General features: G+C 40.8%; 1 protein-coding gene across 1 annotated transcript; it reads right to left on the reverse strand.

Annotated features, from left to right (window-relative positions):
• Window positions 1-1,562: 1,562 nt before the first annotated feature.
• LOC139554269 (zinc finger protein 180-like) lies at window positions 1,563-25,457 on the reverse strand. The gene is made up of 2 exons (XM_071367029.1): window positions 24,182-25,457; window positions 1,563-4,926 (listed from the first exon to the last, which is right to left on the reverse strand). The coding sequence occupies exons 1-2, from the start codon at window positions 24,516-24,518 to the stop codon at window positions 3,935-3,937; spliced, it is 1,329 nt and encodes a 442-aa protein (XP_071223130.1). The 5' UTR covers window positions 24,519-25,457; the 3' UTR covers window positions 1,563-3,934.
• Between the last annotated feature and the right edge of the window lie 769 nt (window positions 25,458-26,226).

Raw genomic sequence — 26,226 nt, forward strand, 5'->3', positions numbered from 1 at the left:
TAACGAGTTCAAACAGGTGCAGTTAATACAGGTAATGAGTGGAGAACAGGAGGGCTTCTTAAAGAAAAACTAACAGGTCTGTGAGAGCCGGAATTCTTACTGGTTGGTAGGTGATCAAATACTTATGTCATGCAAATGAATTACTTAAAAATCATACAATGTGATTTTCTGGATTTTTGTTTTAGATTCCGTCTCTCACAGTTGAAGCGTACCTATGATAAAAATTACAGACCTCTACATGCTTTGTAAGTAGGAAAACCTGCAAAATCGGCAGTGTATCAAATACTTGTTCTCCCCATTGTACACTTGACCATCCCTCTCGTATGGATATTGTCGTGGCTGAATCAGAATTAGTTAGGTAACATATATAAATGAGATGTTTTAGATATCTTTATGCTTGTCATTAGAATATCTTCTTTTGGACTATACTGTTGGCAGTTGCATTTTCCCTTCTCAGCTAGGGCTTAGTCACTTGGGGCCCAGAGAGGGGAGAGGTCAGGCGTGTCTTCATATGTCAATGTATCTGTTAAACCATGTGATGCTATGAAGAATATCAGAAGGGGAGGAGGAGGCTTGGAAATGTGTCTGTAACTATTGTATGTCCCCTCTGAGGTTGCCCTTATCTTGACCTAGTATATGACTTAAGAGGCTCACTGTCTTTTCTGAGTTTATCCAGGAGGGGGTGTATTTGAGATGGGAGTATCTAGAATTGACAATTGATATATGCCATTGGATGAGGTAATGTTTTTGTACTAAGTGGTACCAAGAACGAGATTAAAATCTCATTTTAGGAGACCAAACTGAACGATAATTTATAGCTAATGCTATCTAGCTATGGGATACTCTTCTTTCAAGTAAAATGTTCTTTGTAATGTTCCTAAGATCTGTTATTTGTCATGTAAGTTGAGAGGGGTGTATCTTTTCTTTGTACATACGAAAGCGGTCTCAAAGTAATTTCATGGATTTAACTTCTATCCACAAGTACTGGTCTGGCTGGCCTCTGTAGTGTATGTTGGTCTTCATTTAGACATTCCAAATAGTCCAGGCTCCCTCACAAACAGCACTAAGCAGAAGTTAGACCTGCCTCTTTGAAAGATTCAATTTAGTCCTAGATTAGCTCTAATCCTCCTTCTTGCAATCGGCTTTGTTTAATCCAGAACAGGCTAAATCTACGACTATTTTAAGATAAGTCTGTGCAAGTCGCTTTGAGTTAAGACAGCTCAAACAAGCATTTTAGTCTGGGACTAAGCTTAAGCCTTGTCTGTGAAACCAGCCCTGAGTGTTTCATATAATATGACTAAATGTGTTTCTTTCTGTGTTGCAGGGGCAGGCAAGAAATGGAACAGCAAGGCCACAGAACGTGACATAAGCAGAGCTGTGGGAGACCACCTCATGCCCCTGGTAGAGCCAGGGGTGGTGTTTACCATGCCACCACACCTTCAGCAGGCTTGAAAAGTGGGATTGACACTGTTTTTCATACTAAGAAGAACCAAGAAATGTGTTGTTTTTGTTCATTGGTTTGGCAAGAGTCTTGATTGGTCAGTCATTTGTTTTACAATATGTTCAAATCGAATCAAGCTTTATTTATACTGCACATTTCAGACATGGATGCAACACAATGGTTTCACAGGAAAAAAACTATGAAAATAAACAGAAATATTTAGTACACAAAGAGGATAAAAAACAATAACTGAAAGACTAATGAGCATTCTAAGGAAGTGCCATTGATAAAAAAATGTATTGGATGCAACATCCAACCCAAAATAGAAGCTTGTTTTACTCCAGTGTTTGTTACGTTCCCCAGCAGGAAAACCAGAAATGTTCTGAAAGACACTATGGGGGTGTCCACTGAAAGTTGACTAGTAACAACAACTGGGACCTAAAAGACACCCACCATGAGACCCACTAAATCTTCCCAAGAAGCAAACAAAATAAATACCCACAACAAACTTAAAGACAAGAAGCAAACCAAAAAGGTAGAGTTAACTAAAGGTGTTGACTCTCCACATCGATCAAGACAACTGGAGCACTGGGCCAGACACTCTTAAATAGAACCTGGACCAGCTCAGCTAAAACACCTTCCGACTTACGAGCTGGACAAGCCAGCACAGGTGTAACACATACTGACAAACGAGGTGACACCAATCAGTGCGCCCTACATGCTAACGAGCTATACGTGCTAACGAGCTATACGTGCTAACGAGCTATACGTGCTAACGAGCTATACGTGCTAACGAGCTATACGTGCTAACGAGCTATACGTGCTAACGAGCTATACGTGCTAACGAGCTATACGTGCTAACGAGCTATACGTGCTGAAGTCCAACCTCAAAACATAAATGGAAAAACCAAAGCCTGTAACACCTTCCCCCTTATGACAACAAATATATCCTATATTTTTGTTGGACAAGTTTGCTCACCACCAACAGAAAACAATTTCCATTTCACATTATAATCAACCACAATTCTCCTTTCTACAATATAAACTACTGGCTGTCAACAAAAACATGAAAAAACACATTTCTAAATAAAAATATGTTTGTTGAAAAACTCACTAGCTTCTAGAACTCTCGTCCCCTTGGAACGAGCCCAAACAAAACTAATCTCCAAAACGGAAAAACGTGCAGTCAAAATAAATTGTTATCCATGGCAAAGCAAAGGCTAAACGCAAAACACAAATCTTTTTGACTGCCCATCCTTGAGACAATCAGCAACCAAGTTGTCCTTACCACAGACGTGTCTGATTTCAAGAGGAAACTCCTGCAATATCCATAGTAACTTTCCACCTCACTGTGGAGCTTCTCTCTCTTTTCAGGGTTCACTAGATAGGCATGTTGTTGGATCAGGACCCAGTCTCCAATGTCATGCTCTAGTACTTTTGGTTTGGCACATCTGATAATGAACCCTGATAGTCTAAAAGCAGGGCAACAATGTCAATATAATTGTACCAAAAAATTGTCAGTTGGTTACATATATAATTATGATTACTAAATGTTACATGAAATGTAAATATGAAATATTTGGTTGCATAGTCTTATTTTCAAAGGCTTTTCAATGATTTGCTAGGTGGGATAGCCCAATGTCAAAACACAGTTTTAATGTATCCAAATAAATAACCAATATGCAGAAACAGTTTGGGATAAATTGAAAACCTAAACATAAAATGGGCTATATTCACAAACATCTGCCACAATAATCATATTATATATTTTTTAAACAAGCACCTTATGAACAGCACAAGCACCAAAAACACTTGTTTTGACAAGTAGCAATAAATCACTGAAATCGATTAGGGGGGAAATCAGGTTGTACATGCTGTTGAAACTAACACAACTAAAAAAACACATGGAAATGAGAGATATCTTTTACCTCACTGGTTAGAGGACAACCTGCAGAAGACAGTCAGCTACATTTTGGAGTGATGCATTTAAATGTAGGGGGTCGCTAAACAAAGGAACGCAACACTTATTTGTCATCACTCGTCGATATCATGCTAAAATCAATTGTGCCGAGAGGAGGGAGATGAGGTTGCACGTCCTGTTAAAACTAACAGCTCAAAAACCACACGGAATATGGGAATAATGTGTACATCACTGGTTAGAGGACAATTTGTAGAAAACAGCTAGCTACATTTGAAGTGTTGCATTTTGATTCAAGTGGGTCACCAACGTGGTAAGTGTAACACAGCTCTTTTTGTGTTAGTCACTTTTTGTTAAATCACATAATTAGTACTCTTTTAATTCAGAGCCTGGATTCCCCCCCCCGCCCCGAGGCTAAAATCAATTGAACAGGGGGCAAAGGGTTCTACATTCTGACATTCATTCAAATACTGCTACTACAATGTTAAAACATTCTATATTGTGACATTAATTCATTGATATCATGAAACAACTCCATGTATTTTCTGATGTTTGATGAGAGATCTTTAATCAGATTATATCTGGTCACAGCTATAACGTTTATCTCCTGTGTGTGTTCTCTGGTGTATAGTCAGCTGGCCAGATGTAGTAAAACTCTTCCCACATTGATCACAGGTATACGGTTTCTCTCCCGTGTGTGTTCTCTGGTGTATCTTCAGATGGCTAGATGTTAAAAAAAACTTCCAACATTGATCACAGCTAAACGGTTTCTCTCCAGTGTGTATTCTCTGGTGTCGTGTCAGGTTGCTTGGCTGAGTAAAACTCTTCCCACATTGATCACAGCTATAAGATTTATCTCCCGTGTGTGTTCTTTGGTGTGATATCAGATTGCTTAGCTGAGTAAAACTCTTCCCACATTGATCACAGCTGTAAGGTTTCTCTCCTGTGTGTGTTCTTTGGTGTACAATAAGATGGCTAGATGTATTAAAACTCTTCCCACATTGATTACAGCTATAAGGTTTCTCTCCTGTGTGTGTTCTCTGGTGTAATGTCAGCAGACCAGATCCAACAAAACTCTTGCCACATTGATCACAGCTATAGGGTTTCTGTCCTGTATGTATTCTCTGGTGCACTGTCAGATCGCCAGATTGACCAAAACTCTTCCCACATTGACCACAGCTATAAGGTTTCTCTCCTGTGTGTGTTCTCTGGTGTTGAGTCAGACTGCTAGATGAAGAAAAACTCTTCCCACATTGACCACAACTATAAGGTTTCTCTCCTGTGTGTGTTCTCTGGTGTAGAGTCAGATGGCCAGATGTACTAAAACTCTTCCCACATTGAATACAGGTAAAAGGTTTCTCTCCTGTGTGAATTCTCTGATGAATTTTAATGCCTGCTGAGGAGGTGAATCTCTTCCCACAGTCAGAGCAGCAGTGAGATTTCTTCCCTGTGGATCTCTGCTGGTGTTTCTTGAGGTGTTCTGATGTGGAGAGACTCTTCTCTGCCTCGTCAGCATCATGAGGTTGTTGAGGCTCCCCAGAGGATCCACGGTAGTCCCGTCTCTCTCCTGTGTGAACAACAAAGTCAGACAGATGGTTAAAGGCCCACAACAGCAGAAATCCACTGTAAAAGGTGAGGCCAACAGCGTAGCCATGATGTTGTACAACAATTGACGTCTGTAATGAATGTAAAAATGATTTGACAATTGTCTTAAAATGAGCAAGAAGTCATATTTTGTCTTGTTTTTACATTAGTAGTGACATCGATGATTGTAGCCTAGAAATATGTTATTCATGTTGTTGAAACTCTAAGCAGTGTGCCAGACGACTTTTGGTCTCCAATATAGGCCCCTTTCTATGTTAGCTAAAATTGCGGCACGAGGGCGATGCACAGGCAATAGTTGTAGAAACTCCTCCCTGCTAATTAGGAAACCGATAGTTATGGATGTAGTATATCTGGCTGGAGCAAAAATAGTGAACAAAGATATTAGTTTTTCACAATGTATTCTGAATGTGAATGGGGGAAAACTCAGGGAATTAACCTCCATTTCCTGGTTGCTTATGAGTGCATTTCACACTACTTTGGATTATAATTGTAAGGCTCGTTTGAATGTCCTGCTTAATATAATGTTTGTGTCATCCTCACAAATCAACTACTTTATATTTAAAAAACACTTCAACCAGTAAAATGCTCTTTGGCTAGCTTTTCCATCAGCCTGACAATGAGGGTTTATAAACAAAGTGTTTGCCAAATTGGCCCATAACTTCACCTAACAATAACATAGACCTACTGTAGGACCCATAACTTCACCTAACAACAACATAGGCCTACTGTAGGATCCCAACTTCACCTATGTCGTGATGTTTGTCATTTGACTGGCATTCAGAAAAATATTTTCTGGATCAGCTGATGATAGTTGAACATGTGACTAACAAAACAGCTACAGTATTAAGAATTGTGTGTAATTATTGAAGAACTGCATTAATGACAGTATCCATTTGGGTGTTGTCAATAAAGTAAATCTTTTTTTATTTTTTAAATTTTATTTCACCAGATAGGCCAGTTGAGAACAAGTTCTCATTTACAACGGCGACCTGGCCAAGATAAAGAAAAGCAGTGCGACACAAACAACAACACAGTGTTACACATGGAGTAAACAAATGTACAGTCAATAACACAACAGAAAAATCAATATACAATGTGTGCAAATGCAGAACGGAGGCAATAGATAGGCCATAGTAGCTTAGTAAATACAATTTAACAAATTAACTTCAGTAAATAAAAACATGTGGATGAGGTAGGTAGTTGGATGAGCTATTTACAGATGGGCTGTGTACAGCTGCAGCGATTGGTAAGCTGCTCAGATAGCTGATGCTTAAAGTTAGTGAGGGAGATATGTCTCCAACTTCAGAGATTTTTGCAATTCGTTCCAGTCATTGGCAGCAGAGAACTGGAAGGAAAAGCGGCCAAAGGAAGTGTTGGCTTTGGGGATGACCAGTGAGATATACCTGCTGGAGCGCGTGCTACGGGTGGGTGTTGCTATGGTGACCAGTGAGATGAGTTAAGGCGGAGCTTTACCTAGCAAAAACTTATAGATGACCTGGAGCCAGTGGGTTTGGCGACGAATATGTAGCGAGGGCCAGCCGACGGGAGCATACAGGTCGCAGTGGTGGGTGATATATGGGGCTGTGGTGACAAATGGACGGCACTGTGATAGACTGCATCCAGTTTACTGTGTAGAGTGTTGGAGGCTATTTTGTAAATGACATCGTCGAAGTCAAGGATCAGTAGGATAGTCCGTTTTACGAGGGTGTTTGGCAGCGTGAGTGAAGGAGGCTTTGTTGCGAAATAGGAAGCCGATTCTAGATTACATTTTGGATTGGAGATGCTTAATATGAGTCTGGAAGGAGAGTTTACAGTCTAGCCAGACACCTAGGTATTTGTAGTTGTCCACATATTCTAAGTTAGAACCATCCAGAGTAGTGATGCTGAACAGGCGGGTGCGGGCAGCGATCGGTTGAAGAGCATGCATTTAGTTTTACTTTAAGAGCAGTTGGAGGCCACAGAAGGAGTGTTGTATGGCATTGAAGCTCGTTTAGAGGTTTGTTAACAGTGTCCAAAGAAGGGCCAGATGTATACAGAATGGTGTCGTCTGCGTAGAGGTGGATCAAGGAATCACGAGCGACATCATTGATATATACAGGGAAAAGAGTCGGCCCGAAAATGTAACCCTGTGGCACCCCCATAGAGACTGCCAGAGGTCCGGACAACAGGCCCTCCGATTTGACACACTGAACTCTGAGAAGTAGTTGGTGAACCAGGCGAGTCAGTCATTTGAGAAACCAAGGCTGTTGAGTCTGCCGATAAGAATATGGTGATTGACAGAGTCGAAAGCCTTGGCCAGGTCGATGAAGTTGGCTGCACAGTACTGTCTTTTATCGATGGTGGTTATGATATCGTTTAGGACCTTGAGCGTGGCTGAGGTGCACCTGTGACCAGCTCGGAAACTGGATTGCACAGCGGAGAAGGTACGGTGGGATTCTAAATGGTCAGTGATCTGTTTATTAACTTGGCTTTCGAAGGATGGCCGGGGTGTTAAGCATATCCCAGTTTAGGTCACCTAACAGAACGAACTCTGAAGATAGATGGGGGGCAATCAATTCACATATGGTGTCCAGGGCACAGCTGGGAGCTGAGGGGGGTCTATAACAGGCGGCAACAGCAAGAGACTTATTTCTGGAGAGATTCTTTTTTTGTTTTTAATTAGAGGCTCGAAATGTTTGGGCTTAGACCTGGAAAGTATGACAGAACTCTGCAGGCCATCTCTGCAGCAGATTGCAACTCCTCCCCCTTTGGCTGTTCTATCTTGATGGAAAATGTTGTAGTTGGAGATGGAAATTTCAGAATTTTTGGTGGCCTTCCAAAGCCAGGATTCAGACACGGCAAGGACATCAAGGTTGGCAGAGTGTGCTAAAGCAGTGAGTCAAACAAACTTAGGGAGGAGGCGTCTGATGTTAACATGCATGAAACCAAGGCTTTTACGGTTACAGAAGTCAACAAATGAGAGCGCCTGGGGGGGGACAGGGCCTGGGTTAATCTCTACATCACCCGAGGAACAGAGTATGATGAGGGTACGGCTAAAGGCTATCATAACTGGTCGTCTAGTGCGTTGGGAACAGAGAATAAAATGAGCAGATTTCTGGGCGTGGTAGGATAGATTCAAGGCATAATGTACAGACAGGAGTATGGTAGGGTGCGGGTACAGTGGAGGTAAACCTAGGCATTGAGTGATGATAAGAGAGGTTGCATCTCTGGAGGCACTAGTTATGCTAGGTGAGGTCACTGCGTGTGTGGGAGGTGGGACAAGAGAGCTCTCTGAGGCATGTTGAGTGGGACTAGGGGCTCCGCAGTAAAATAAAACAATGATAACTACCCTAAACAACAGTATATAAGGCATATTGACAGTGGGACATAAAACGATGCATAAAGCAATCACAGGTGTTGATTTGGGAGAGCTAGCTAAGACAACAGGTAAGACAACCACAGTTCATCAGCTAAGACAACAACAACTGGTAAAATGGCGATGAATGGGCAGAGAGGGTCAGTTAACTACACACAGGGCCTGAATTCGAGGCTGGGGCCAACAGATAAACAAAACAAACAAAATGGAGTACCGTGATTAATGAACAGTCCAGCAGGCATCAGCTATGTAGCCAAGTGATCATAGGGTTCAGTGAACAGCAATATATGAAACAGGGAAGCCATTAGGAAGTCGTTACTACGCTAGCCAGGACAAGGGCGTCACCGACGTCCGGCAAAGGCCGGTTGAGGGCACATCGGATGGAATTACGTCGGCAGACCAGTCGTGATGGATCGGCGGGGCTCCGTGTCGACAAAGGGTCCAGGCCAATTGGCAAAAGAGGTATTGTAGCTGGAGTGATTTTGTTTGCTAGCCAGGAGATGCACCTGGCTCGAGGCTAAGTAGTGCTAGCTTCGGGACAAGGGCGTTAGCCACTATAGCCAATCTGGTGCAAAGGTCCAGAGCTTACGGCAAGAATCCGGTGATGTAGTGGCTTCTAGTCGTTTTAGTGAAGAGTCTGGGAGGCATCAGCTGTGTAGCTGAGTGATCATAGGGTCCACTGAGCAGGCCGGGAGATGGGCCTGGCTCAAGCCTAGCTTCGGGGCTGGGCCACTAGGTGGCAGCTAGCTAGCTGCGATTAACCGGTGTAATGGTCCAGAGATTACAGCAGGAATACGGTGATGTAGTGGAGAAAAACAGTCCGATATGCTCAGGGTTGATATCGTGCTGTGCAGACTGGCAGGTATTATCCAGGCTAAAAGCGGCTGGTGTCTGAGCTAAAAAGGTAAAGGCCGCTAGCAGTGGCTAACAATGACTAAATAGCTAGTAGCTAATTAGCTGGTTAGCTTCTGATGTCTAGCTTCTGATGGAGGTTCTAGCTATAAGGTCTAAAAAATTGCAGATCCTTATCACATTGGGTGAGGCGTGTTGCCGGAAGGTATCTTTAATTAAAAAAGAGAATTAAATATATTGCAATATATACAAAAAAAGACCAAAACAAACAACATTTACAACAAACACATCTTACTGCTACGCCATCTTGGATTACAAGATGACTCTCAGTTAAAAACCATTGGATTTAGCAAACTCTGAAATGATTTAGTATTTCTGTGCCCATGAAAACTGTTTTCCCAGCGCAACATAAGGAGCCACTAAATGATACGTAGTTCGAGTGCATTTCAGAATACAAAAAAACTGTCCGACAGCAAGATCCCGTATTTAAGTTGAAGTTCATCATATGACAAGCGTAACGTTATGACTATAACTACTGTTTCCTAAAGGAGGGAAACTAGGTACAACATACTATTAAATCCACATGTTATGACTATAACTACTGCTCCCTGAAGGAGGGAAACTAGGTACAACATACTATTAAATTCACACCTCACTGGAAGCCCCACCTTCAACAGGTGATGAGCGTGAGGCTTGGATTTATTCCTTAGGTTTAATACCGCTCTTCACGGACCCAGGAAGGGGTGGGGCCAAAAAGGTGTTGTACCTCGTTTCCCTCCTTTAGGGAACAGTAATTATAGTGTTAGGTTCTAAATTTTCAGAGTACATAACTCACGGACACTAGAGAAGCTTAACCAAGTTTAATTCTTCCCAAAGGGTCGATACAGCTGTAATTCAGACAAAAACATGTTCTCACCATCACAAGTATATATACCCCACTTTGGACACGCCTTCTCTCCAATCCTTACATATTCTGGGTTGACAGGAAGAGGGTAACAGGATACTAAACCCTTATTACTCCCTTCAGGGGATCTGACCTGACCTCCTGACCTCAACCCCTCCTTCGCCTAATCCACAGATGTACATCCACTTCCCCTATAGCAATCCTGTGTTCTCCTCCCGTCCACCCAGCACATTCCACAGCCACTCTGTCTTTCTACAGATCTCACTCCTTTATATACTCTGCGTCTGATCTAGAGGTCGACCGATTATGATTTTTCAATGCCGATACCGATACCGATTATTGGAGGACCAAAAAAAGTTGATGCCGATTAATCGGCCGATAAAAAAAAAAGAATGTATTTGTAATAATGACAATTACAACAATACTGAATGAACACTTATTTTAACTTAATATAATACATAAATAAAATCTATTTAGCCTCAAATAAATAATGAAACCTGTTCAATTTGGTTTAAATAATTCAAAAACAAAGTGTTGGAGAAGAAAGTAAAAGTGCAATATGTGCCATGTAAAAAAGCTAACGTTTAAGTTCCTTGCTCAGAACATGAGAACATATGAAAGCTGGTGGTTCCTTTTAACATGAGTCTTCAATATTCCCAGGTAGGAATATTTAGGAATCAATGTGGAAAACTGATTGGATTTGCAAAAAGTCATCATCGTCAGGATGCGGACGTAAAGGTAATGGCGGACTGAACGAAATTAGGTAGAGGACCTCAAGATAAAACGTAATATTCAATATCGGCAAGTTAGACTAAAATATTAGCACTACATAATCTGGTGGGTGATAAACTTCAATCTGGATAGTAACACAAAACAAATCTTAAGACTAGAGACATTTATCGACAAATATTACGAAAACAAGCAACACCCAAACATGACGGAGAGTAAGACAGGGGAACCGATTTCAAAACGCAAACGTGACTCTTCTACAGACACAGACGGTTTAATATTTTCACCACCGGGAATGGTAAAGGTCGAAACCGATCTGTTAAAATCAATAAATGACAAACTGGGTATACTTGAATTAGTTAGTAAGGATATAAAAGAGTTGAAGGCAAGCCTCGAGATGAGTGATGAAAAAGCTGTGACATTGGAGAAGGAAACACACAAGCTAAAAGGGACAGTCAATAAGATTGAAACCAAAATGAATGAAATTAAAAAGGAGAACGCAGTTCTGAGGGAAGCCTTACTGGACATACAAACTAGATCAATGAGAGAGAATCTGGTACTTACAGGTATCCAGGAGATAGAAGGGGAAGTTCCTGAATCTGTAGTTAGAGAGTTCCTCCTTACAGCGCTTCAGATCCCACGCGAAGTTATCGACAAAATCCAACTTGAACGTGTACACCGATTCAGACAGAGAGGCCAAAGGTATGAACGCCCAATCGTTGACAAATTTGCTTCATTTAAAGATAAAATAATGGTTAAAAGCATGGGTAAAAGACTTGCTGGGACCAAAATTGGCATGAATGGTCAGTTTCCGAAGGAAATTGCAGAACGACGCAAAGTTCGGTATCCAATTTTCAAAGAAAATAGATTAAAAGCTAAACGAGTAGCTCTCGTCGTTAATAAACTATATATTGATAACCAGTTGTTCAGAGACACAAAGACTACTCCATGGTTATTAAAAAAATTACCAAGTTCTCATAGATGAGGAAAATAAACACAATTCTAGCCCGGTTATGGATTGTAACAATACAATAAAAAAAAATATATTTTCTATATATCTTCACATATAACTATTTGAACACATAAGCACTAATTCAACATAGTGAAGATAGAAACTAAGTAAACAGGAGGCACAGTATGTGTGGATGGTGTGGTGTGTGTTTAAAAAAAAATATATATATATGTTTGGAAAGTTGAGTGAGTGAGTAATGAAATGGTTGCATATCCCAGAGCCAATGTGATGCCTTGAGCTGGGGTATGAGAGCGCTTTCAATGTTGTTCAGATGATGGATATACTTTTATAATGAATTATACATCTTATTTATTTATTGTCCTATCATGGTGGAACAGTTTTAAAATAAATGATACATTTGATTTGTTATTGTCCTACCATGGGGAACTACATTTTTAAAATAAATTATATCTAATTATTTATTTATGATCCTATTTTAATGGTACGGTCCATGACCCTATACCCTAGACACCCACCTGAATGACCCAGATACTAAGGAGAAGTCCCTAACTGTTTTATGTGCCTGCTGTCAGCGGTCTGTATGCAGCCAAAATGAGGTCAGAGACCAAGAGCAGCACTGCCCCCTCAAGATTCTGAGCCTGCTTGGCAGGGTTGGTCATGCAAAGCCAAAGCCCCCTAAAGGGAGAGCATACTACACAAAGAAATTCTCAAAGCTGCTAATGAGAACCTTGACGACCTTGTACCTAGCCGGTGGGGATTCCGGTGGGGTGCCCCCACCCAGGCAGTGGCAGTGCTGGCAACACTAGCTGCAGTAACCCATGGGGAGGGGGTAACACTCGGACATTCAGAGAGGGGGTATATTATTGTGACCCTAGTGGCACAAAATCAAAGTCGGACTGCATGGAGATGCTTGGGAATATGGTCAATACGGGTGACCGTATTGTGGGTGTTTCAGGGAAAAGGTGTACATTTGACCTCCATTATCTAGGATGTGACAATGGTAAATAAAATCTCTCAATTTTTGCCCATTTTTTGCACGGTCTTGAAGGCCTTCTCATGCAGCTGCAAGTGCATTTGTAAATCAAGATCTATCTTGAGTTGGGCTCTGGGTTGGTGCAATTGTTGAGAAAGTGAGCTTATGGTTGTGTGGGGGTAAGGGTTGAGTGTGTGTGGGTGTATGTGTGTATCCCACAACTGTTGCAAAGGAGTAAAAGATGTTAGGGACAATAGAGGATGATCCACAGCTATATATAATACAAATCGAGGTGAGGGCGATGGAAATGCATTTGGCAGTTAATCTACTTCAATTCGGTAAATGGCACTGTGTGCTCTTTTCAAAGGATGGATCCCAGTCGGTTATTGGCTATGGGATACAGGGGGTCGAGGGTGGTCTGCCGGGCATTGGGATGACAACCCAACTCGGGATGAGGAGGGCTTTTAGCGGGTGGAATAGTAGGGACCAATTGGAGGTTTACTTAGTAGAAATGCAAATATCATGGTACAGCTATATAGACACTCAATCATCATGTTACTTTTTAATGGTACATTTACAAACATATATTTTGATAAAAATAATTGAAAGTTGTGTCTCATTATGGTAAGTGGTGAAAATGATAATAAGAAAAGACAATCAGTATTTACCTGGCTAAAAGAGAAGGAATATAATATCTATTGTTTACAGGAAACCCATTCAACAGTTTTAGATGAAGTTTTGTGGAAAAAGAACTGGGGGGGCGAAATATACTTCTCCCATGGGCAAAGAAATTCAAAAGGGGTGATGGTTTTAATTAACAATAATTTTGATCCAAATGTACAAATTGTCCAAACAGATCCTCAAGGTAGATGGATTATTTTAAATATGTTATTGGACAATAAACAGATATGGCTTATTAACGGTCCGAATAATGATGATCCAAGCTTCTTTGAAAATATATATAAGAATTTATCAACTCTACAAGCAACATTAGACTCTATTATTATGGTGGGAGATTTTAATACGGTCTTAAATACCTCTATGGACCGGAAAGGAAATCACACTACAAACTATCACCCTCAGGCACTTAAGGAAATCATGAATGTCATGGATATGTTGGAATTAGTGGATATATGGAGACTTAAATACCCTGACCTAGTGAGATATACATGGCGGAGGCTTAATCAAGCTAGTCGTCTTGACTACTTTCTTATACCATTCTCTCTGGCACCAAAAGTTTAAAAAGTGTTGATAGGGGACAGAATGCGGTCGGATCATCACATAATTGGCATATTTATTACTCTTACAGAATTTCCACGTGGGCGAGGATATTGAAAATTTTATCAAAGCCTACTAGATGATAAATTGTTTAGAACTAGGACAGAAGAATTTATAACTGACTTTTTCAGACATAACATAGGTACAGCAGATCCCCTTATTGTATGGGACACTTTTAAGTGTGCCTTTAGAGGCAATGCAATTCAGTACTCATCTATAAAACAAAAGCAATTTAGATCAAAGGAGTCCATATTAACAAAGGAAATTGAAGGACTAACAGTACAGTTAGATAGCAATAAAAACGGTACCATAGAGGCACAGAATAAGTTAGACGAAAAACAAAAAGAAATGGAGGAACTTATTCAAGAAAGATCCAGTATAATATATTATAAAAATAAAGCGAACTGGATGGAATATGGGGAAAAATGCACCAAATTCTTTTTCAATCTTCAATATAGAAATGCTACCAAATTTTTTTTATTAAAACTTGTTACAAATGACGAGGTCACGCATGATACACCAAATGATATTTTGAAAGAGGAAGTAAAGTACTTTAAGAATATGTTTTCGTTTCAGGCTCCTCCATCTCCACTAACTGAAACTTATTGTATGGATTTTTTCCCTAATAATAATGTAAAATTAACATCTGTACAGAAAGACTCTAACCCAAATTACAGAGGAGGAACTGCTTGATGCAATTGGGGCCTTTAAGGATGGGAAAACTCCAGGGCTGGATGGCATACCAGTGGAAGTATACAAAACTTTTTTTGATATACTCAAAGGACCATTATTAGCTTGTTTTAACCACTCCTATATAAATGGTAGATTATCAGACACGCAACAAGAAGGTCTGATATCATTGTTACTGAAACAGGACCCAAGTGGTATATATAAAGATCCAGTCCAATAAATTTTTATAGAAAGTTAGCAAAAATAGATAAGATCTTGCTACCATGGAAAGGAAAATACCTGTCTATTTGTGGAAAAATCACCCTGATTAACTCTTTAGTTATATCACAGTTTACCTATTTGCTTATGGTTTTGCCTACACCTAGTGACCTGCTGTCAAAATTATTTGAACAAAAAAATATTCAATTTTATTTGGAACGGCAAGCCAGATAAAATTAAATGGCCCTATTTATATAACGAATATGAATTCGGAGGGCAGAAATGATTAAATATTAAAGCATTAGACCTCTCACTAAAAGGCATCAGTCATACAAAAGTTATTCTTAAATCCAAACTGGTTCTCTAGTCAATTGGTATGAATGTCTCATCCTATATTCAAGAAGGGCCTTTTCCCCTTTATTCAGATTACACCTGCTCACTTTCGGTTGTTTGAAAAGGAAATAATCTCCAAAATATCTTTCTTTTTTAAACAAGCCTTAGAAAGTTGGTTGCAATTTCAGTTTAATCCACCTGAAAGGACGGAACAAATAGTACAACAAATATTGTGGTTAAATTCAAATATACGAATTGATTAAAAAAAACTGTATTCATCGAAGAAATTTTTACAAAAGTTTTTGTGAATGATATCATAAACAGGACTGGTGGAGTTGTCACACATGCAGCTAACACAGACATATGGAAATGTCTGCTCTCCCCAAAATTACAACCAATTAATTGCAGCATTACCATAACAATAGAAGAGTCAAGTAGAAGGGGAAAAAAGTAAGGAACTTGTATGTCGGCCCTGTATTAAAGAACAGAAATGGTTAAAGAAAAGTGTGATAAATAAAAACATATACCAATTTCATTTAAGGACCAAAAAACTGACAGCTGTGCCATATAAATTGCAAAATAGTTGGGAAGAGATTTTCGATGTACCCATTCCATGGCACATGGTTTATGAATTGATACGCAAAACAACGCCGGATTCAAAACTTCAAATTTTTCAATTTAAATTACTATACAAAATTCTTGTAACTAATAGAATGTTATATATATGGGGGATACAATCTTCCCAGCTCTGCAGATTCTGCTGTGAGGAGGCAGTCATTAGATAATTTATTTTGGTATTGTCTATATGTAGCTCGTTTTTGGTCACAGGTCCAGGAATGGCTGAAGAATTGCAACATTTGCCTAGAACTAACGCTACAGATAGCAATACTGGGTGATTTGAAAAGCCATAGTCAATCAATTAATAATATAATAATTATTTTAGCAAAAATGTTTATTTTTAATTTACAATCTGTAGAAGCTATGAGAATAGGAAGGTTCAATTATTTTGTGATGCATCACAGCACAGTTGAAAAATATGTGGCAGGTAGAAATCCGAAATGGATGATGTTGAGAGATAGATGGGAGGGGTTGAATGGAGCTGAAGGGTGGGACTAATAACAAGATAAACAATGTAAAGCATACAGGATCTGTAAAATGTATATAGGTTCGGAACTTTTGTGAAATAGCATAGTTACAAATAGAAATCAAACTGGATGGACATCAGAAATAGAGGAAGGACTAAGAACAAACAAGAGAGAACTATTGTAAAGTAGACTGTGTCTGTAAAATGTGTATAAGATGTATAAATTGAAGGTAAAAGCAGAAGTGTTTATTAGTTTACTCCAATTGAGGGATCGGTGGTAGGGTTTGCGGGGAATAATAATAAAGGTATATTCTTTAAAAAGTATGTATGTCTATATAGGTATGTATATATGTGTATATGTATGCATGCGTGTATGGATATATATATTTACCAAAAAAATATGGGGGATTGGAAATGATGCAGACAATTACATTGGGAGCAACATTCTTTCCGCAATATTAAGCTGTTCCACCCCTTAGAAAGAAAAAAAGAAAAGAATATATACAGTGGGGAGAACAAGTATTTGATACACTGCCGATTTTGCAGGTTTTCCTACTTACAAAGCATGTAGAGGTCTGTAATTTTTATCATAGGTACACTTCAACTGTGAGAGACGGAATCTAAAACAAAAACCCAGAAATTCACATTGTATGATTTTTAAGTAATTAATTAGCATTTTATTGCATGACATAAGTATTTGATCACCTACCAACCAGTAAGAATTCCGGCTCTCACAGACCTGTTAGTTTTTCTTTAAGAAGCCCTCCTGTTCTCCACTCATTACCTGTATTAACTGCACCTGTTTGAACTCGTTACCTGTATAAAAGACACCTGTCCACACACTCAAACAGACTCCAACCTCTCCACAATGGCCAAGACCAGAGAGCTGTGTAAGGACATCAGGGTTAAAGTGTAGACCTGCACAGGGCTGGGATGGGCTACAGGACAATAGGCAAGCAGCTTGGTGAGAAGGCAACAACTGTTGGCGCAATTATTAGAAAATGGAAGAAGTTCAAGATGATGGTCAATCACCCTCGGTCTGGGGCTCCATGCAAGATCTCACCTCGTGGGGCATCATTGATCATGAGGAAGGTGAGGGATCAGCCCAGAACTACACGGCAGGACCTGGTCAATGACCTGAAGAGAGCTGGAACCACAGTCTCAAAGAAAACCATTAGTAACACACTACGCCGTCATGGATTAAAATCCTGCAGCGCACGCAAGGTCCCCCTGCTCAAGCCAGCGCATGTCCAGGCCCGTCTGAAGTTTGCCAATGACCATCTGGATGATCCAGAGGAGGAATGGGAGAAGGTCATGTGGTCTGATGAGACAAAAATATAGCTTTTTGGTCTAAACTCCACTCGCCGTGTTTGGAGGAAGAAGAAGGATGAGTACAACCCCAAGAACACCCTCCCACCTGGGAAGCATGGAGGTGGAAACATCCTTATTTGGGGATGCTTTTCTGCAAAGGGGACAGGACGACTGCACCGTATTGAGGGGAGGATGGGTGGGGCCATGTATCGCGAGATCTTGGCCAACAACCTCCTTCCCTCAGTAAGAGCATTGAAGATGGGTCGTGGCTGGGTCTTCCAGCATGACAACGACCCAAAACACACAGCCAGGGCAACTAAGGAGTGGCTCCGTAAGACGCATCTCAAGGTCCTGGAGTGGCCTAGCCAGTCTCCAGACCTGAACCCAATAGAAAATCTTTGGAGGGAGCTGAAAGTCCGTATTGCCCAGCGACAGCCCCGAAACCTGAAGGATCTGGAGAAGGTCTGTATGGAGGAGTGGGCCAAAATCCCTGCTGTAGTGTGTGCAAACCTGGTCAAGAACTACAGGAAACGTATGATCTCTGTAATTGCAAACAAAGGTTTCTGTACCAAATATTAAGTTCTGCTTTTTTGATGTATCAAATACTTATGTCATGCAATAAAATGCAAATGAATTACTTAAAAATCATACAATGTGATTTTCTGGATTTTTGTTTTAGATTCCGTCTCTCACAGTTGAAGTGTACCTATGATAAAAATTACAGACCTCTACATGCTTTGTAAGTAGGAAAACCTGCAAAATCTGCAGTGTGTCAAATACTTGTTCTCCCCACTGTATATTCCCAGGTAAGAAGTTTTAGGTTGTAGTTATTATAGGAATTATAGGACTATTTCTCTCTATACCATTTGTATTTCATATAACTTTGACTATTGGATGTTCTTATAGGCACTTTAGTATTGCCAGTGTAACAGTATAGCTTCCATCCCTCTCCTCGCCGCTACCTGGGCTCGAACCAGGAACACATCGACAACAGCCACCCTCGAAGCAGCGTTACCCATGCAAAGCAAGGGGAACAACTACCCCAAGTCTCAGAGCGAGTAACGTTTGAAACGCTATTAGCGCGCACCCTGCTAACTAGCTAGCCATTTCACATCGGTTACACCAGCCTAATCTCGGGAGTTGATAGGCTTGAAGTCATAAACAGCGCAATGCTTGAAGCATTGCGAAGAGCTGCTGGCAAAACGCACAAAAGTGCTGTTTGAATGAATGCTTACGAGCCTGCTGGTGCCTACCATCGCTCAGTCAGACTGCTCTATCAAATCATAGACTTAATTATAACATAATAACACACAGAAATACGAGCCTTAGGTCATTAATATGGTCGAATCCGGAAACTATCATCTCGAAAACAAAACGTTTATTCTTTCAGTGAAATACGGAACCGTTCCGTATTTCATCTAACGGGTGGCATCCATAAGTCTAAATATTCCTGTTACATTGCACAACCTTCAATGTTATGTCATAATTACGTAAAATTCTGGCAAATTAGTTAGCAATGAGCAAGGCGGCCCAAACTGTTGCATATACCCTGACTCTGCGTGCAATGAACGCAAGATAAGTGACACAATTTCACCTGGTTAATATTGCCTGCTAACCTGGATTTCTTTTAGCTAAATATGCAGGTTTAAAATATATACTTCTGTGTATTGATTTTAAGAAAGGCATTGATGTTTATGGTTAGGTGCACGTTGGAGCAACGACAGTCCTTTTTCGCGAATGCGCACTGCATCGATTATATGCAATGCAAGACACGATAGATAAACTAGTAATATCATCAACCATGTGTAGTTATAAATAGTGATTATGATTGATTGGTTTTGTTTTTTATAAGATAAGTTTAATGGTAGCTAGCAACTTCTCTTGGCTTCTTACTGCATTCGCGTAACAGGCGGGCTCCTCATGAGGCAGGTGGTTAGAGCATTGGACTAGTTAACCGTAAGGTTGCAAGATTGAATCCCTGAGCTGACAAGGTAAAAATCTGTTGTTCTGCCCCTGAACAAGGCAGTTAACCCACCGTTCCTAGGCCATCATTGAAAATAAGAATGTGTTCTTAACCTGTTTGGGATAGGGGCAGCATTTTCAAGTTTGGATGAAAAGCGTCCCCAGAGTAAACTGCCTGCTACTCAGTCCCAGTTGCTAATATATGCATATTATTAGTAGATTTGGATAGAAAACACTCTGAAGTTTCTAAAACGGTTTGAATGATGTCTGTGAGTATAACAGAACTCATATTGGCTCATTCATCCCCCTCCTCTCCCCTGTAACTATTCCCCAGGTCGTTGCTGCAAATGAGAACGTGTTCTCAGTCAACTTACCTGGTAAAATAACGGTAAAATAAAAATAAATAAATAAAAAATATGGCAGGTGAAAACCTGAGAAAAATCCAACCAGGAAGTGGGAAATCTGAGGTTTGTAGTTTTTCAACTCTTTGCCTATCGAATATACAGTGTCCATGGGGTCAAATTGCACTTCCTACGGCTTCCACTAGATGTCAACAGTCTTTCGAACCTTGTTTGATGCTTCTACTGTAAAGGATGGGGGAATGAGAGGGGATTGAGTCAGTGGTCTGGCAGAGTGCCATGAGCTGACCATGCGCGTTCATGTGAGAGCTAGCTTGAGTCCCATTGCATTTCTGAAGACAAAGGAATTCTCCGGTTGGAACATTATTGAAGATCTATGATAAAAACATCCTAAAGATTGATACTATACTTCATTTGACATGTTTCTACGAACTGTAATATGACTTTTTTGACTTTGTCTGAACTAAGCGATCGCGCATTGAGCATTTGGATTACTGGGCTAAACGCGCGAACAAAAAGGAGGTATTTGGACATAAATTATGGACGTTATCGAACAAATCAAACATTTATTGGGGAACTGGGATTCCTGGGAGTGTATTCTGATGAAGATCATCAAATGTAAGTGAATATTTATAATGCTATTTCTGACTTATGTTGACTACACAACATGGCGGGTATATGTTTGGCTTGTTTTGGTCTCGGAGCGCAGTACTCAGATTATTGCAAGGTTTGCTTTTTCCGTAAAGCTTTTTGAAATCTGACAAACCGGTTGCATTAAGGAGAAGTATATCTATAAATCTGTGCATAATACGTGTATCTTTTATCAAATTTATTATGAGTATTTCTGTAAATTGATGTGGCTCTGTGCAAATTCACGGGATGTTTTGGAGGCAAAGCCAAATGTAAACTGAGGTTTTTGGATATAAATATGAACTTGATCGAACAAAACATACATGTATTGTGTAACATGTTGTCCCGGGAGTGTCATCTGATGAAGAATATCAAAGGTTAGTGATTAATTTTATCTCTATTTGGTTGGAAAATGGCTGTATGCTTTCTGTGACTAGTTGCATTATAAATTAAACTGTTCCACAAAAATGTGCATATTAAAATCATAACTGGCACACAGATTGGTAGAAATGGTCAGATAAATTTGCACTCCAACTGGAAAAGGTTGCCGACTGCTGGTGTAGTCTATTACTAGTCTATCTATCTGTAGTCTATTAGTCTATTATTGAAAACTTCAGGAGCAGAACGGCAGAATTTACGAAGTCCAGCAGCGGAGGGGTTCTTCTGGTTAGGTTGGGGCGGCAGCATAGCCTAGTGGTTAGAGAGTTGGACTAGTAACCGAAAGGTTGCAAGATCGAATCCCCGAGCTGACACGGTACAAATCTGTTGTTTTGCCCCTGACCAAGGCAGTTAACCCACACAGCCACAACTTAACTGACTTGCCTAGTTAAATAAAGGTTACATTTAAATAAATAAAAAAGTGTTTCATGACAAACCATTTTTTTTTTTTTACAAATCTGTCAAGTCACCAACTTTGAGAAGGGTTTAAAACAAAGGTTTCAAACCAATTCATGCATGGAAAAAAAATGGCTGAATATTATACAATGACTTATCAACAGCTCTAACAATTTGACCCCCACAGGAAATCTACACTGGCAGTTATAGAATATACTATATAGCGTAGAAACCTGGTTAAACTATCATTATGACATCATGGATGGATAATGATCCTCTGCTCTCATCCTTCTAGACCTATCGGCTGCCTTTGATACTGTGAACCATCAGATCCTCCTCTCCACCCTCTCCGAGCTGGGCATCTCCGGCGCGGCCCACGCTTGGATTGCGTCCTACCTGACAGGTCGCTCCTACCAGGTGGCGTGGCGAGAATCTGTCTCCGCACCACGTGCTCTCACCACTGGTGTCCCCCAGGGCTCTGTTCTAGGCCCTCTCCTATTCTCGCTATACACCAAGTCACTTGGCTCTGTCATATCCTCACATGGTCTCTCCTATCATTGCTATGCAGACGACACACAATTAATCTTCTCCTTTCCCCCCTCTGATAACCAGGTGGTGAATCGCATCTCTGCATGTCTGGCAGACATATCAGTGTGGATGACGGATCACCACCTCAAGCTGAACCTCGGCAAGACGGAGCTGCTCTTCCTCCCGGGGAAGGACTGCCCGTTCCATGATCTCGCCATCACGGTTGACAACTCCATTGTGTCCTCCTCCCAGAGTGCTAAGAACCTTGGCGTGATCCTGGACAACACCCTGTCGTTCTCAACTAACATCAAGGCGGTGACCCGTTCCTGTAGGTTCATGCTCTACAACATTCGCAGAGTACGACCCTGCCTCACGCAGGAAGCGGCGCAGGTCCTAATCCAGGCACTTGTCATCTCCCGTCTGGATTACTGCAACTCGCTGTTGGCTGGGCTCCCTGCCTGTGCCATTAAACCCCTACAACTCATCCAGAACGCCGCAGCCCGTCTGGTGTTCAACTTTCCCAAGTTCTCTCACGTCACCCCGCTCCTCCGCTCTCTCCACTGGCTTCCAGTTGAAGCTCGCATCCGCTACAAGACCATGGTGCTTGCCTACGGAGCTGTGAGGGGAACGGCACCTCCGTACCTTCAGGCTCTGATCAGGCCCTACACCCAAACAAGGGCACTGCGTTCATCCACCTCTGGCCTGCTCGCCTCCCTACCTCTGAGGAAGTACAGTTCCCGCTCAGCCCAGTCAAAACTGTTCGCTGCTCTGGCACCCCAATGGTGGAACAAACTCCCTCACGACGCCAGGTCAGCGGAGTCAATCACCACCTTCCGGAGACACCTGAAACCCCACCTCTTTAAGGAATACCTAGGATAGGATAAAGTAATCCTTCTAACCCCCCCCCCCCCTTAAAAGAGTTAGATGCACTATTGTAAAGTGGTTGTTCCACTGGATATCATAAGGTGAATGCACCAATTTGTAAGTCGCTCTGGATAAGAGCGTCTGCTAAATGACTTAAATGTAAATGTAAATAATAGAATATACTATATATCCTAGAAACCTGGTTAAACTATCAGTATGACATCGTGGATGAATTCTTGAATATACTATATATCCTAGAAACCTGGTTAAACTATCATTATGACCTCATGGATGAATTCTAGAATATACTATATATCCTAGAAACCTGGTTAAACTATCATTATGACATCCTGGATGAATTATAGAATATACTATATACCCTAGAAACCTGGTTAAACTATCATTGTGACATCGTGGATTAATTCTAGAATATACTATATAGCCTAGAAACCTGGTTAAAATATCATTATGACCTCATGGATGAATTCTAGAATATACTATATACCCTAGAAACCTGGTTAAACTATCATTGTGACATCGTGGATTAATTCTAGAATATACTATATAGCCTAGAAACCTGGTTAAAATATCATTATGACCTCATGGATGAATTCTAGAATATACTATATATCCTAGAAACCTGGTTAAACTATCATTATGACCTCATGGATGGCCAGTCTTTGTATTCATAGTGTAGTGAATTCAGGGGGTAGCCCTGAGCTGAACTCAAACCTGGGTCCAGCGACTGTCAAGCCATCACCGTATAACTGTTACGCCAAGATGTCTGAACTTCTTGACGAGGTCGCTAGATGTTGGGTTACGGTTTCTACAATACCGTTCTCTATGAATTTGAGAGTGGTTACACTTCTCCTTCCCCCATCCCTCAGCTGTTTACCAAACCAAGTCTCTGGGCAGCCATTTTGTTGCTGTTTAAAACAAAAACACAACCCAGCAATCTGCAGTTCAAACAATAACAAATCTGTCATTCCACCACTGTTTTGGTAATAAGATGATTATGGGGTTGGAGAAATGTAACTACAGACAGAGACAGACCTATGGATGCAAGGACTGACCATCCATGATATCAACATTATAGTTTTAACCATGTTGAGGCTATACAGTGTTGATTTACATTGTTTCTAAACATTGGAGTAAAAAAAGCTTATTTGGGAATCTGATGGGGTACAACAGTTGAACTAGGCTCATGAAGCATGTGTTATATTCTTCAAGAATCAATGGCTATAAATACATTATTTAAAAGTCACAATATGGATGTAGCAATTGCAGATTTCCGCTTTAACACCAAACATCAGTTCAACAACTGCAGAGTTTGTGCCTCTGTTTTTAAGACAGTACTTACTAGTTTTAATCAGGGAATGGTTTCTCAAAACCATCTTATGGCTAAGTTCACCGTTAGAACCATTGGATGCCTTAAGATGCGTTTGGGAAACCGGGCCCAGATATCCAGTTTCCTCCTCTTCTTCCTCCTCCTTTTTCGATGTAACAGTCATCTCCCACTCCTCCTCTTTCACTCCATAAACTGCATCCTCCTCTCCTTTTACTGTAACATCCTCCTCTTCTTTCACTCTGAACGCTTCTTTTTCTTCTTTAACTGTAACAGCCTCATCCTCTACTTCTTGTTTTACTGTGATATCCTCGTCGTCTTCTTTAGCAGGAGAGTAGCTTAGTGAACTCATGGTCGGAAATGTTAGCTAGCTTAACCAGACCGCTAGCTGAATAATAACAACACCGTAAATATTAAATTAAATCGGATAACTAACTAGACGGCAGAAGTGTGTTTAAAACACAGTGGCTAATATACACTAAAGCGTCTAAAGAGCATTATTGGTTCGGCTATTTTGTCTAGCAAGCTATCGAGGTGGCTGACGTACTGTTGCTGCTGTTGAAATAGTTCCGTCCACTAGATTATACATCACACCAACAGCATTGCCTTAAAGTGTCACATCGCCATCTGCTGACTGGAGTGGGTAACGCAGTTGACAAAAAGTGTAGGAAGCATGAGTTTTTACTCACCAGTGTAACAACACAGTGTGGTTAAAAACGTATTAACTGAGTTGTAGTCACGATCTGGTTCCCTATAAGTACAAACAGTTATGTTTTTGCATTATTACATATTTTTTTTAACTTATTTCCGGATATCTTCTAAACTAACCACAATGCACTATTCTCAAAGTCATATGGCGGATCTACTCTGTGCTACAGAGTTCGTATGCTAGCTCGGTGGCTAGCTCAAGCTTGCTAACGTTAGCCAAACCTCATGCACTTTGTAGTTGTGTTATCTAGTGGGAACCCGTTAGCACGGTAGGCTCTGGTGACTTCTTGCCGTGGGCTCAAAACAAAAGAGAAAATCACACCTGCTTGCTCCTTTTTGTTTTGACAACTTTTCGGTAGGGATGTTACGTTTGATATCGAAGGTACAAGGCATGCGTCGAAATCGCTATGCTGTATACTTCTAAGCAGTGTGCGGATGCCTGTATCACTTTATCAGCAGCACGTGATCAATGGCGTCTGAAGATTCATTTCGTCAAACAACCACCTGATTGGTTTGGTATTGTGCTTGTTCGACATTGCAGGCGACTGCCAACTGACTGATCTACCTTGCCCACAATTCAGCATGGATTTCATGCTCTCGAACATGGACCCTCAAAGTAGATGACGCTCTAGGGCGTGTGGGACATCATCTATAATCATTTGGCTGTTCTAAATTCTGTGTTGCTCAAACCTGTTGAACCTACATTACCGTTCAAAAGTTTGGGGTCAATTAAAAATGTCCTTGTTTTCCATGAAAACATTCACGAAATGAGTTGCATGAATAGGAAATATAGTCAACAAGTTGACAAGGTTATAAATAATTATTTATAATTGGAATAATAATTGTGTCCTTCAAACTTAGCTTTTGTCAAAGAATCCTCCATTTGCAGCAATAACAGCCTTGCAGACCTTTGGCATTCTAGTTGTCAATTTGTTGAGGTAATCTGAAGAGATTACACCCCATGCTTCCTGAAGCATCTCCCACAAATTGGATTGGCTTGATGGGCAGTTCTTACGTATCATACGGTCAAGCTGCTCCCACAACAGCTCAATAGGGTTGAGATCCGGTGACTGTGCTGACCACTCCATTATAGACAGAATACCAGCTGACTGCTTCTTCCCTAAATAGTTATTGCATAGTTTGGAGCTGTGCTTTGGGTCATTGTCCTGTTGTAGGAGGAAATTAGCTCCAATTAAGCCCAATCCACAGGGTATGGCATGGCATTGCAAAATGGAGTGATAGCCCTCCTTCTTCAAGATCCCTTTTACCCTGTATAAATCTCCCACTTTACCACCACCAAAGCACCCCCAGACCATCACATTGCCTTTATCATGCCTGACAGATGGCGTCAA

Source organism: Salvelinus alpinus, chromosome 26 (assembly GCF_045679555.1).
Source record: "Salvelinus alpinus chromosome 26, SLU_Salpinus.1, whole genome shotgun sequence".
Taxonomy (NCBI): Eukaryota; Metazoa; Chordata; class Actinopteri; order Salmoniformes; family Salmonidae; genus Salvelinus; species Salvelinus alpinus.